This window comes from Chiloscyllium punctatum, chromosome 42, assembly GCF_047496795.1.
Source record: "Chiloscyllium punctatum isolate Juve2018m chromosome 42, sChiPun1.3, whole genome shotgun sequence".
Classification (NCBI taxonomy): domain Eukaryota; kingdom Metazoa; phylum Chordata; class Chondrichthyes; order Orectolobiformes; family Hemiscylliidae; genus Chiloscyllium; species Chiloscyllium punctatum.
Window position 1 is genome coordinate 10,906,947 of NC_092780.1, and position 13,651 is coordinate 10,920,597.

The window sequence follows — 13,651 nt, forward strand, 5'->3', positions numbered from 1 at the left end:
ACGGTCAGTAGTCTTAACCAAGTTTTTGCTCCAATCTTGTCCACGGTTCTGGTACCTGGCATAGTAAAGTTCATTGGTGTTTTGTCCATATTGCCGATACATGAGAGCCTGTAACCGTTTTTCTTCCAATTCTGATTACAAAGCAATGGAACTCTATTAACTTGTCACTAAGTTCTGCTGGTAGGCAGAAAAGCAAGTTTGTCCAACGTCTATGCACTAAATCATACCTTTCATAAACCTACTGCACCATCCAGTACTGGCTTTGAAATCACTGACTCCATCTTTTTTGGGCTTCATTTTTGGCGTATATTCTTATACGCCGTCGAGACACTATGGGTAATTCAGTGTCATCAGAATGGAAGCAGTCAACAATCTTTTCTTTGGGTGTGGCCACTTGTTCAGCTTTCCTTGGTTGGCATACTTCTGTTTTGGCACAGCCTTTAACTGCGTGGCTTTTTTCACCCCCCAATCTCGGACAAGTTATTTTAGAAACAGAACTCCTTTGCAGCTATGCTATTGTTATTCTTCTCTACAACTTCAGTAACTTTTATGTTTAAACCATGCTGCATACTTGTTCCTTCATGATGACATTTTGTCAGAAACATTTGGGGGACTTTTACGAGAAGTTCAAAGCACAACTGTATGTGACAACTATTGCTAAGAAACTGAGGTAACAGCGGGAAGACAAGGTCTAGGGCTGCCATAGGGTACCATAGATATTTGCATGCACAGTTCAAATGTATGTAACTATATACAATATATAGTTATCAACATTCAATTTAACAATTTGAAAATCGCATTGATTGTGCAAGTATATACTGGTGCACTTAATGTGAATGCACAGGTATTGAATCAAAAAAATGTGCCAATCATGCCCTTTTAGGCACATATATGGTCAGGAAGAGACCCTGAAAAGCTAGGTAAAAACAATGACTGCAGATGCTGGAAACCAGATTCTGGATTAGTGGTGCTGGAATAGCACATCAGTTCAGGCAGCATCCGAGGAGCAGTAAAAATCGACATTTCGGGTAAAAGCCCAGCACTACTAATCCAGAACCTGAAAAACTAGGGTCTGCTTAAACGAGGTATCTGAAAAATACCATATTTTTTGGCCAAAATAAGGTGTCGGCTTGTGTATAGGTTGACCTCATGTGCAAGTATATACAGTAGTTTAACATTGCAAAGGTCACCCAAAATCACAAATAAAATAACTTCTGAATCACAGTTCTGGCAAGGATTTATTTCTGAAATAGAAACTTAGCTTTTGTTTTCATTGCGTGATCAAATTGCTGATCCAATTTAAACTAGAGTCCTGCTTCAATCTGACTAAAATACCGAAAGAAATTTATTTTTAAAATGGCCTGTTAGAAAACAGTTACAGCACTATGTCAAAAGATGCTTTGTCAATTCATAGGAAAATAACAATGTTTCCAAAAGGCGGTGCTGGGCTTTGTAAGGGAATTTATGGAAAGATGACCAAAAGCTTGGCTTAAACAGATAGCATTGGAGGTGCTTTGTTTTGTAAAAAAAAACTGACAGAATTCCATGAAGTTGACTCAGATAATCCAAAGGCTCTGCTATCAGTTGGGGAAAGGGCAGGTGCAAGTATTCAGGCCATTGCTAAAAATCAGAAATATTTGGAGGGGTTTTAAAATTTAAAAACCGTTCACACCATTTTATGCACATCCTTAAAAAATTGTATTAACAATGAAGCTTTTAGTTGTAGTTCATTACTCCTTTTAAAGAACAAGTACTGCTATTTTATTCAAGCGATTTCTACCACACTTCAGTGTCTTTGAAAAGGGAAAATATTTCATCTCCACAATTACTTCTCACTCGTTAGAAGCCATTACAAACGTAAATAATGACCGGGATAAGGAATATCATCTGGGACACTGACAAAATATGAATGAGTGTTAGTAAGAGGCTGGGGGGGGGGGGGGGGGGGGGGGGGGGGGGGGGGGAGACTTTTGCACCAGAACTATTTCAGCTGTGCCAGTAGATATAATCCTGAATAATGACAATGTGCTCAGATCAGAGATCAAATGTAAGCAACAATTACATTTTTAAAAATTAAAGTTTCAAAACATTTCATCAATATACTGAGCATAAACTTTTCACGTACATAACTGAATGGACACCAGACAAACAGCAAAACTAAGGTTTTCACATGAAAATCAAAACACTCCTAAAACCTAATTACAATCAAGCTTTTGCCTGCACACTATTCTGCAACAAATTTTAAAAATTTGTTTGTGGATTTGGTTGGCGCTGGCAACCAAATTTATTGCCCATTCCTAACTGCCTACGGGGTAGTTAAGAATCATTCAAAATTGTTGAAAGTCTTGAGTCACATGCACGCCATAACAGATAAAAACAGCAGTTCCCCTCCGTAAAAATGGGTATTAGTGAACTGGAGTCAGTCATACAACACAAACAGACCCTTCAGTCTAATTCATCTGAGAGACATCCCAATCTGATCTAGTCTCATTTGCCAGCATTTGGCCCATACCCCTGTTAAACCCTTCCTATTCATATACCCATCCAGATGGCTTTTAAAGGTTGTAATTTTAAATGGGTTTTAATCCTGCTCACAAATTATCCTTATTTTCAGGGATCTGGCACTTCAAATTTAAAATAATTCTCATCCTCATGTTTAAATTATTAATGCCATGATCTTTTTCACCTGTCTACAGCTGCTCTGATCCTACAGTGATCCCCACCATGTATATTCCATTTCTTTAGTGCAGACTCAAAATGTCATTGTCTTTTTCTCGTATCTGAGACAGTGACCACAGCTGCCTGGGTTCCATGTGCCGAATTACCTCCTTTAACCTTGGTGTCTTCATACCTTTCTCTTGTTCTATGTTCTACAGCCCAGCTCTTTGACTAAGCTTTTGGTCACTGCATTATTGTTTCAAAATTTTTTTGAGCGTGTTTCTCACTAGAATCAAGGGATACATTCCCTACTTTAAAAAAAAATACAAATGCAAGTTGTTGACGACAGCAAACATCTCATATCAGGCAACCCTACACATTTGCTCATCAGTTCAACATGCCTTTACAAATACTTCAAATTTCAGAAGCAGTGAATGTTTGCCAACAACTGCAATAGTTACTAGGACACAACAAAACATAGAAAGGTATTAAGTTGGCATTGCTTGCAGTACAGTGCCAGACCTAGACTCATTACCTTCCCATCTAGAATTGCCAGCTCAGAGTGCTTTCGTGAACATTTCAGCCCATGACCTCTTAATCCACCACCCTGCCTCCAGCATTCATCAACATCATCCTGTTCACTTCACAATATAATGCATTTTCAATTCAATTCTGAAGTGAACAGATTTGAATCAGATTGGATACTTCTCAACTTCAGTCAAACTACTCAAGCCTCTCCTTTCCCTTTGTAAAACAAAAGGGAGTAAAGAGGAGTTCACACAAAACCTTAAAGAGCACCAAAATGTTTAATGTCCCAATGAACTTTCTACATGATTGCTCACATCAGATCACTAGATATCAATCCAGGAGTGTTGACCAGCACAGCCCTTATTTCTGATGGAAAAGTAGATTTATCTGCAAGTCAACAGGCTTTAAAAAAAATGCAATGACAAAAAGACTGGTTAAAGTCAGCGTTTCCATATAACCAACACCACAACGCAATATGCATAAAGAATATAAAAAAATATAAAAGGAGCCGGTGTAGGCTTGATTGAGCTTGATGTCATTTAGACTATCAGATACTGAACCCTCAAATGCTACTTCCTTGTAGCTCCCAAAACAGTGGTTTAACTATCCATTACAACAGTTTTAAAAAAAATCACAACACCACGTTATAGTCCGTTATTTGGCAGGACTAGCTTTCAGATCACTGCTCCTTCATCAGGTAGCTGTGGAAGAGGACCATCAGACACAGAAGAATTATAGCAAAAGATTACAAAATGTCATGCAACTGAAAATTATATATTGAACAATCCTAGATTGCAGTTAAGTCTTTCATCTCTTAGAATGGGTTGCAGATTTTGGTTCATTAATATGCAAATCCCAGAGCTTGTTGAAGTCACATTCAAGACAATTTAAGGTTTTATAAAATAAAAAAGGTGACATCTCAGCTCAGACAATGTATTAAAGTTGCCATGTTAGAGTCTGTGTATCCCCAAATCTTGAGTCAGACAGGTTCTATTTTCAAAAGTAGGAATTTATAAGATATTACATGGATTGACTGCCTGCAGATTGTGAGCTTTTTGAGCAAAATAGAATGCATCTGTAAATATAATGTTGCAAATGCAAATTCACCCCATAGACTTGGGTGTGCATGTGCCTGAGAGAGACAGCAAGTGTGTGCAAGAGTGCGTAAGTGCACTGAGTGTTTGCAGGTGAGTACATGCTTGGTAAGTGTGACAGATTATAAGGCTGTGAGACAGGGATTATAAGACTGTGAACTCAAGGTCCCAGTTGAGGCCGCCCTCAGAGGTTCTGAAACTGGTTCGGAACCCATAAGAATGGCCTCAACCAGGACCTTGGGTTCATGTCACACTACAGGTGACCCCACTACACTGTACCCTCTTTCACATGCACACGCAGACCCCCTCTCATACATATCTCCCACACTCTCATCTATGCAATCCCTGTCTCACAGCCTTATAATCTGTCACACTTACCAAGCATGTACTCACCTGCAAACACTCAGTGCACTTACGCACTCTTGCACACACTTGCTGTCTCTCTCAGGCACATGCACACACAAGTCTATGGGGTGAATTTGCATTTGCAACATTATATTTACAGATGCATTTTATTTTGCTCAAAAAGCTCACAATCTGCAGGCAGTCAATCCATGTAATATTTTATAAATTCCTACTTTTGAAAATAGAACCTGTCTGACTCAAGATTTGGGGATACACAGACTCTAACATGGCATCTTTAATACATTGTCTGAGCTGAGATGTCACTTTTTAAAAAAAATAAAACCTTAAGTGATCTTGAGAATGGGGACTTCAAAAGTAGTTCTGAAATTTACATAGTAATGAATCAAAACCTACAACCCATTCCAAGAGACTTAATCTAGGTTTGTTAAATATATAATTTCAGTTGCATGACAGTTGTAATCTTTTGCTATAAATACTGTTTATGATCTTGCTCCACAGCTACCTGATGGAGGAACAGCGTTCCGAAAGCTAGCGTCTCCAAATAAACCTGTTGGACGTTAACCTGGTGTTACGTGACTTTTAAACTTTGTCCACCCCCAGTCCAATGCTGGGTCCTCCACATCATATTACAACATAGTCAAAGACTCAGTTCTGAGATGGAGAACTCAGATTCTCAACACTCAATAATATTTCATGTTTTACTTGCATTAAATGAGTGATGCCTTTTTCTGAAACTGTGCCCTTTAGTTTTAGGTTCCTGGTGGGGCAACATATTCTCAGTATCTTTATGTAGTGTTTGGAATGCAATTTGGCTAAGTAGGTTACTTAGAGTACATGTTCCCTAATTTGGGGCTGTTAATCTGGTCCAGTGAGGGAGTCCTGGCTTACAGATATAAAACAGGAGTCTCAGGGATTCTGTTCACTCTTGGGACTAGCCCCGAGCTAGCTGGTCAGAGCCCACATTCTGTGCACATGTAAATAAAGAAAGAGTGACCTGGTGACGGGATACTGGCCTCTGTGGAATCATTTCACTATATTTGAAGAATTTCTTGAAGATATTATGTTTCAATTCGATCACTTCACAAATTCCAATAAATTTGATCTAAACTGCTTTACAATCTTTCCTCATAAGACAATCCTCTTTCAAAAATCAACTTACTGAACCTTCACTAAAAACTGCATCCAATGCAAGGATATCCCTACTTATGCAAAACAATGTGTGCAGTTCCCATGGTGTGCTTTCACCAGTACAGTGTACAGTCGTAGAAGGCCTTTCTACTCTTATAATCCATCCCCTGTTGGAAAAGGTGAACATTTAATTTGCCTTCCCAATTACTACATGCTAAATTTTTCTATTTTGCACGAGAACATTCCAATGCCTTTTGTACATCATTCTGCAGTTTTCTTCCAATTTATATTCTGCTGACCAAAATGCTAACCTCATCTTCAAGTTAGGGTCCACCTGCCAAATGTTTTACTCATTCACTTAGCCCATAATAATATATGTTCGGTCTTCATGCCTGATCAGAAGCAGCCCATTTCTAGTTGGGAAATCAACTTTTGAATGATATATAAAAACGCGAGCAAGATGGAATTAGGAATACAGGCTGGTTTTATTTTCCATTCCTTACTCCCCCTCAAAGATGTGCAATTTTGTTTATTCATTCTGAGTGCCGGTGACAAAACCAGCATTTGTTAAAGGTGGTGGTCAGTCACCTTCTGCGCAGTCTAGAGGTTTACTAACAATATCAAAAGGATAAATAAGAATAAACACTGACGTGGTTCTGAAATCACAATAGGCCAGATTGTGTGGAGATTTCCACCTCTTGGTAATATTAGTAAGGCAGACAGGTCAGATAGAAATCCAATAGTTGTGCATTCACCAATATAGATTCTAGCTTTTTATTCCAGATTTAAATTTAATTAACTGAATTTAAATTGCTTCACTGGAGTGGAGGGATTGAACTCATGTCTCTAGCTCACTAGTCTAGCTCTATGGATTAGGCCCATAATATAACCACTACACTGCTGCTCCCAACGTTTGCTCAGAATTTAACAGACCGAACAACTGAACAGCATTTGAAGGTAGGGAAATCATAAGCTTACTACACTATGATACAAGATTACAATTACACTGCTGCTTATGGCCCAACTTATTTATAAAACGGCATGTTTGTGATCAAAGCTATTGTGCTTACATTGTGTACGTTCCACAATGCCCACACTCCAATAGGTTTTAAGTTACAAAAAAACACTTCTTAGGACTTTTCCACTAACTAAAATGTTTAAAATTACATTGTTTCCTGCATATTTGAATAATCATCTGGTACTTAATTCAATTCTGTTTCCTGCCCAAATTATTTTTGGCAATTGGCAAAGTACAGGAGAAAAGAAAGCAAGAAAGGCATTTAGAAACAAAATTTCAAACAGATTGAACAGTGGCTCTTTAAATTCACAGTTTCTAAGCATGGCTTCCCCAGTACATAAACACAAAAGGAGTTTGCTACTACTGTTAATGTGGAACAAAAATCTGTTTTTTTTTAAAAAGACTTCAGAAATAAAGCTATCAAACCTATTCCTCATTTGCCACTCTCTGGTGATCAGAGCAAACCTCTTATTTTCCCATTTTCTAGACTAAGTTACCTTTCTAGCTGTACTGTCCTTGGGTCATTCAATCCTGGCTTCTTCCAAAAAAAAGATTTCCATAACTACTTTGCATATCAAGGTCCTCCGTTATTTAGTAGCCACTTTATAGGCAAACATAAATGGTCAACAGTGGGAAGAACAGGGACTGATTAATTGGTACGGAGTGGTGCTGAACAAAAATGTTGAGTGCTTCTCTGCTATTTTTTGAACCTGGACATGGAATCTTCAAAGTCACGTAAACCACTAGAAACAAAGGCGCAACCTCAACTTATTTTCAAGTTTAAGTCAAAGAACAAAACCTCAAGAAAATGTAGTTGTTTGCAATTGAGTGCCATTGCAAATTAGATTCTATTTTTATAGATCTTAAAGTATTTCAAACAAAATATGTACCATTCCAATAACTGCATCAACAGCACCAAGTCTTCAGGTTTATAAATTAAAAGGGTAAATGAAAGTAGTGTCAAACATTGCCATTTTGTGAATCTCAAATCAGTACTTTGGATGAAATCTTTGCTGAAGCAGCTTTTCATATCCCAAAATAACTTTTATGAACACTACATTGAATAAAAGGAACCAAAAAGTAAGTATTTTTAAAATGGTATTAAAAAGTGTAACATAAATAGCTTAAAAAAAATATAGGTGATTAATGTGATGAGCCAATAGTTTCAGCATTCAAGCACTAGCTATCTTAACAAAAGGCAAGTTTAATTCAATTTGGGTCTCAAAAGCAAGTCAGGATTTGCCCAACCTGACAGAGCAGATGGTCCCAAAATCTGACCATCAGGGAGAAAAATAATGGCATAGCATAACAGACCTAATCCTACATCGTGCAAACTTCATTATCCATGGTCAACCACACAGCAAAGTTAATGATAAATGAATTAAAATAAATTGCAGTGTAGAGAAGCAACTTTGTGGGTGACATTTTCTCAAAAATGAAACAGCTGGGCACCACCCTCAGGGCATTTCAGAATGATGGAAGAAATATTTTGAGCCACTTAGGAAACAAAAAAAAAAGGGCAAACAAGTCACATTGCAAGTTTACTAAAAGCAGCAGAGAAACCACATCAGGAAATGATTTTGCTGAGGACTGGCAAAATTCTGAAGGTATTTAAATATCTATTACAAATCGTTCAGAACTATTACATTGTGAAAAGAAAAAGCACAAAATACCTGCCAGGAAGTATGACTGGAACTCCAGACCTAAACCTGTGGTCTTTAGCAGCAATAAACATACATGCCAGAGTTTTGTTGTTTGCTGCTCATTTTAAACTTTAATAATTCCTACCTTCTGAAAGTAGCCTTCAATTTTAAGAAGAGTGATACCATGAAGAAACTTTCCAATAATCCTATCTGTAACTTGAAAAACACATTCTTCTGGAGGGGAGGAATTACAGAAAAGCCGAAAGGCTGAGTTCCATGAAAACTGCATACTCATGGTTCAAATGAGATGGTCTTAACGTAAAGATTGGTGATAATTTCTTCTGCTTTGAGTCATAGCTTAAGCTTTAAAGTTATGCTGCCAATGTGCACTTTGTGGAAACATGTTTATAGTATTTCAACACAACGAATTTGTACATGTGCCAAATTTGACCATTTAAAAATTTGTTTTACTTTTTATTCTATAATCTTGACAGCAAAAAAGGTTCCTTCACTGACGTTCAATTTATGTTATTCTTACCGGAGCAGTAGTTCCTTTGGGAGTTTCTTGTTTATCACAGCTTCATCGTTGTTCGAGAACATCTAGAAAACAGAAGGCTAGTGTTAGAATACGCCAGGAGCAAAACAAAATTCAAACAACAATAACAAGAATGGAAACAAATGTAGAGGCTCCATTCTCTACTCACTGCTGGGTGAGGTAGCAGCCATTGGGAATGGGGAGTATGGAATTGATAGCAACCATTTCAAACAAGGGCCAGTCAGCTGCCCCGCAGACATCAACAGCAGCCAAGCATTGAAACTATTATGTGAATGGCAAATTTGAATCATTACCTCATCAACCCCTGATCAAGATTAAGAGGAAAAAGTTCTGAAAAGAAAATTCAGCTGTTGCACAAAACAGAAAATATGTAGCTCAGCAATAGAGAAGCTTAGGAGTAATCCTGGCTTTCAGTTTCCCAGGTCTCATCTGGGCTATCTTGTTTGTCAGTTGAAAAGAAAATTACAAAGTACCGATCCTATCTCCTAATCCTCACTCCTTCAGAGAAGAAATTACATATTGGGATAGGCAATGTATGAAGCTAAAATGATTAATTTTTTGATACATATGTACCTACAGTTAAATGTGGTGCCAGAGAATAGTAGTTCACACTCTCCTCCCCTAGTTCTGTGCCGTGCCAATTATAACTGCCAACGTTGTGTAGGATACTCCAATTGAAAGCTAGATTTATAAAAAATACATGCTACATCTTCCTTGGTAGTTTTCCAAGTCTGCATGCATGGCAGAGAACAAAGACCTTCAGAACTCAAAAAGACGACTAGCTCAAATACTTTTTGTTAAACGTGAACTATGTTACAACTGAACAAGTACGAATCCCTTCATTGGTGATTTTGACTCGATTTGTTTGATCAACACAGTTAGCAGACAACTATCACTGAAATGATTAGTGGTGCTGGAAGAGCACAGCAGTTCAGGGAGCATCCAACTAGCTTCGAAATCGACGTTTCAGGCAAAAGCCCTTTATCAGGAATAAAGCTTTATTCCTGATGAAGGGCTTTGGCCCGAAACGTCGATTTCGAAGCTACTTGGATGCTGCCTGAACTGCTGTGCTCTTCCAGCACCACTAATCCAGAATCTGGTTTCCAGCATCTGCAGTCATTGTTTTTACCTCTATCACTGAAATGAGTTAGCAGGGAAGCCAATGCCATTCAAAAATATGTAATTGAAAATTATTTTGGTTGTTCAGTCAGCAATTTGGGAGCAAATATTAAAAAAAGTGTTGACAGCAGTAACTCATTTAAATTATTTATTTTTGTGTACTTACAGTTTAAAAAAATAAGCTAGCCCATTTCAATTTTTTCAGCGTTTTGAACTCAAAACTAACAGACTCAGCAGACCTCTGAAAGGTCATGCTGTATATATGGAATACAACTCCCAACACGCTTCTCAGTGCAAATTCCGATCTGACTCTCAAAGTTTGCTGTGAACCATAGGGGGGCCTCTACACTACACCATTATTTGTTTTGTGACAAGTCAAACAATCATGCAGAAAGATATTAAAAGGCTGTTGCAACAACATCTGCAATATGCAACAGTACAGTCCACCTTCAAGCCACAACACAATGACATCTGTAAAGTGATTAATGAATAATGCATATATTGAATGAACTCTTAAGTGCAAATGAAAACAAAGAATGCAGGGATCCAAACCAATGAAATGAATATCAGTTTTGGTCTCATGATATAGAAATTAAGTGCAGAACAGATCGACCCCAAGAAAATAAAAATAGCAAGGAGGAAGAGGAGTTTTAACAAAGTTACTTGGTCAATTCTTGCACCTGTCTGCACAAAAGGGCAGCAAACAGATTGCTAACATCTTATAATCACAAAGATTGAGTGATAAGGGGAGAAAATCCTTATCCATGATGCCTATGTTTCATGAATGAATTGTATTACACATGTATACCACCCTTTAAAATGAAAAAAATCTGGGTTACTTACCCAGTAAAACTTCATTTAGAAAAAAATGGCTCTAGGCATTTTATTTGGTAACAGAAAGTACTCTCTCGAATAGAGATTTTTGTTTTTTAAACTCCTTTTCCTAACTCCAAGTAGTTTTAGTTTTTTTTTCTACTTGTCTTGACTTTGAACAAAAACCCCTCACTAAATTTCATCTCTCCTCCCTCTGAATCTACCAGTGAAGGATTTTCTTTTACTTATGATCCAAAAATAGCAAGACTACTAAACTTCACATCAGTGAAAGTAGATACAATTATAAATTCTGTTGAGAGTACCCAACATCAGACTAACAACTGAATGATGTGCTGCAGTTTATAACAGATTAGCAGTGTTAATGTGTAACAAGTGCCTAAGTCCTACAAAGTCAGACATTAGATTTCAGTTCCTGGTTAACTTGAAAATTAGACAAATATCTCCAAACTAGACAATACACTTGTTTAGTTCCTCTTTATTACAGAGCAAAATGACAATTTAAGAATGAGATGCTTTACTTCTGGTCTCCATTTCAACATTCAAGAAACTCAGGGTTCACAAACCACTCCTAATGCCTTAGTTGCTAAAACTATTTTCCACAACTAGTCAGTAAAACAAACTTATAATGCTCTCAAAAGCTGAAGCAAAAGAAACAAAAGCAATTGCAGTTGTGACACTTCAAATACCTGATACGGCCATTATCTTATCAACCACAACAGGTGAGAACTACAATACGATGTCTGGCACACAGATTGCAAAACCCACTGAAAAAAGTTTCAGCTCACCTTAAGCAGGTTGTACAAAACATCTGAACTAGACTAGTAACAAACACTTGTTGTCAGCCACCAGATACAGTATTTCTGCTACTTGACTGAAAACAGTTCAGTTCACTAGCATGAGAATCAGTAACCAGAGGACAGATCTGAGACAGTTAAGGGAAATAAACTTCATCAAAGAAGAGGAGCAGTTTTTTTTCCCCTCTCTCATGAAAAAGGGTGATGGACCATATTCAAAACCAACATGTAGCAGAGAATTGACTTCAAATAAACCTGTTGGACTATAATCTGGTGTTGTGCGATTTCTGACTTTGTCCACCCCATTCCAACACCAGCACCTCCACAACATGCTTCCAAAAACAGCTTTGGAGATTGATTAAAAAAAAAAGGTGGTTGTGGGTACATCTGATTGAAATATAAAAATTGAGGGGACAAAAAGAGTGTATAGAAACTTGATTAGGCTGAGCTCACAACCAGGGGCTTCAATTTAAGGCAAGAGGAAACAGTTTTAAAAGGGGATTCAAGAGAAGCTCTCTCTATGGTCTCCACTGAAGGGTTAGTGGACACACCCAAAATGTCAAATTCTCCACCTCCTGACACTGCCTGGCTTGCTGTGTTCTTCCAGCCTCATGCCTGTCTATTTCAGATTCCAGCATCTGTAGTTTCTTTGTCTCTGAAAAATAGAGGAAGCAGCAGAAGTTCTCAAAGTACCTATCCAAATATTTTATATGTTAAAAAGCTTGCAAGTTAACAGCTGGAAACTGTGATTAAGATGGAAGGTTACCTGCAGGATTGCATTACATTACATTCAAGTTACAATGTTAACTTCAACAATTCTATGGTGGCACAGCAGCGATCCTTGAATCGTATATTTGTCTGCAGGTTTCCAGTCACCTCCAAAGGGAATCTGCATCCTTTTCGATCTTAGTGCTGAAACTTGAACTCAGAAGTTGTGTTGAATCATGTTCCTTCACGTTCAATGTGATTATGTCAGTTACATTAAAATTGTTTGGAAAAACAATGCAGTTGATTAAAAAAAAGTTGCTAAAGTTGATCTTTGCCCAAGCCAGCTCCACATTTCAGAATTTGTTAGCCATCCATACAAGATAAAGCATCAACTACAATTTTCCTCATCCATATGGCTCAAGTTTAGAGTGCTCCTTTATAAACGGATCCAAAATGTAAGAGCACCTGCTCTTTTCTTAAAATAATTAGTTTGTGATCCATGCATAAAACCAACATTTGTTGCCAATCCCCTTTACGTAGGTATCGGGGAGCCATCTCCTTGAACCTGAGCAGAGTATAAGGTAGGCACATCCACCATGCTAGGGTTTGAGAAGGTTTTCTAAGATTCTGACCCAGAGACACTAAAGAAACAGGAATATAATTCCAAGTAAGGATGGTGTCTAGCTTGGTGCAGAACTTGGTGAGAGAGTCTTTCCATGCATCTCTACCCTTCTGTTTGGAAATAGTCTTAGGAGTCTCTGCAATTTGGTGTACTTATTGCAGGTGGTGCACTTTGCTGTCACTATGCACTATTGATAGAGGAACCTGTTTAAGGCGTGATGTACTGAACAAACCTAGATTGCTGTTAAGTCTTAATCACTTAGAATGAATTGCAGATTTCAAATCATTGGAAATGTCACTTTTTTTAAAAAGTAAAACCTGAAGTTATTCAGGACTATTACTTTAAAGAAGCTTGGGGTTTACAAATTAACGTTACTCAGGAAGCATCTGCAAAGGTTCAGAATGACAGAAGTGTTTTGACATAAGAGGCCATTTGGTCCAAGGTGCCTGCATCAGCACATTAAAATGAACATTACCTCGTGAATGTAGATTTGCTCAGTGAGCTGGAAGGTTCATTTTCAGATGTTTTGTCACCATACTAGGTAACATCTGTGAGTACTGATGGCATGGCCTGCTTTTGATTT

At 37.8% G+C, this 13,651-nt stretch overlaps 1 protein-coding gene across 2 annotated transcripts in view; it reads right to left on the reverse strand.

Moving 5' to 3' along the window:
* LOC140465720 (F-box/LRR-repeat protein 20) overlaps window positions 1-13,651 on the reverse strand; it is a 135,508-nt gene that overhangs the window by 79,357 nt on the left and 42,500 nt on the right. For both annotated transcript variants that reach the window (XM_072561379.1, XM_072561380.1), the window contains exon 2: window positions 8,974-9,035. In XM_072561379.1, the coding sequence (XP_072417480.1) occupies window positions 8,974-9,035 (62 nt within the window). The remainder of the gene's footprint in view (window positions 1-8,973; window positions 9,036-13,651) is intronic.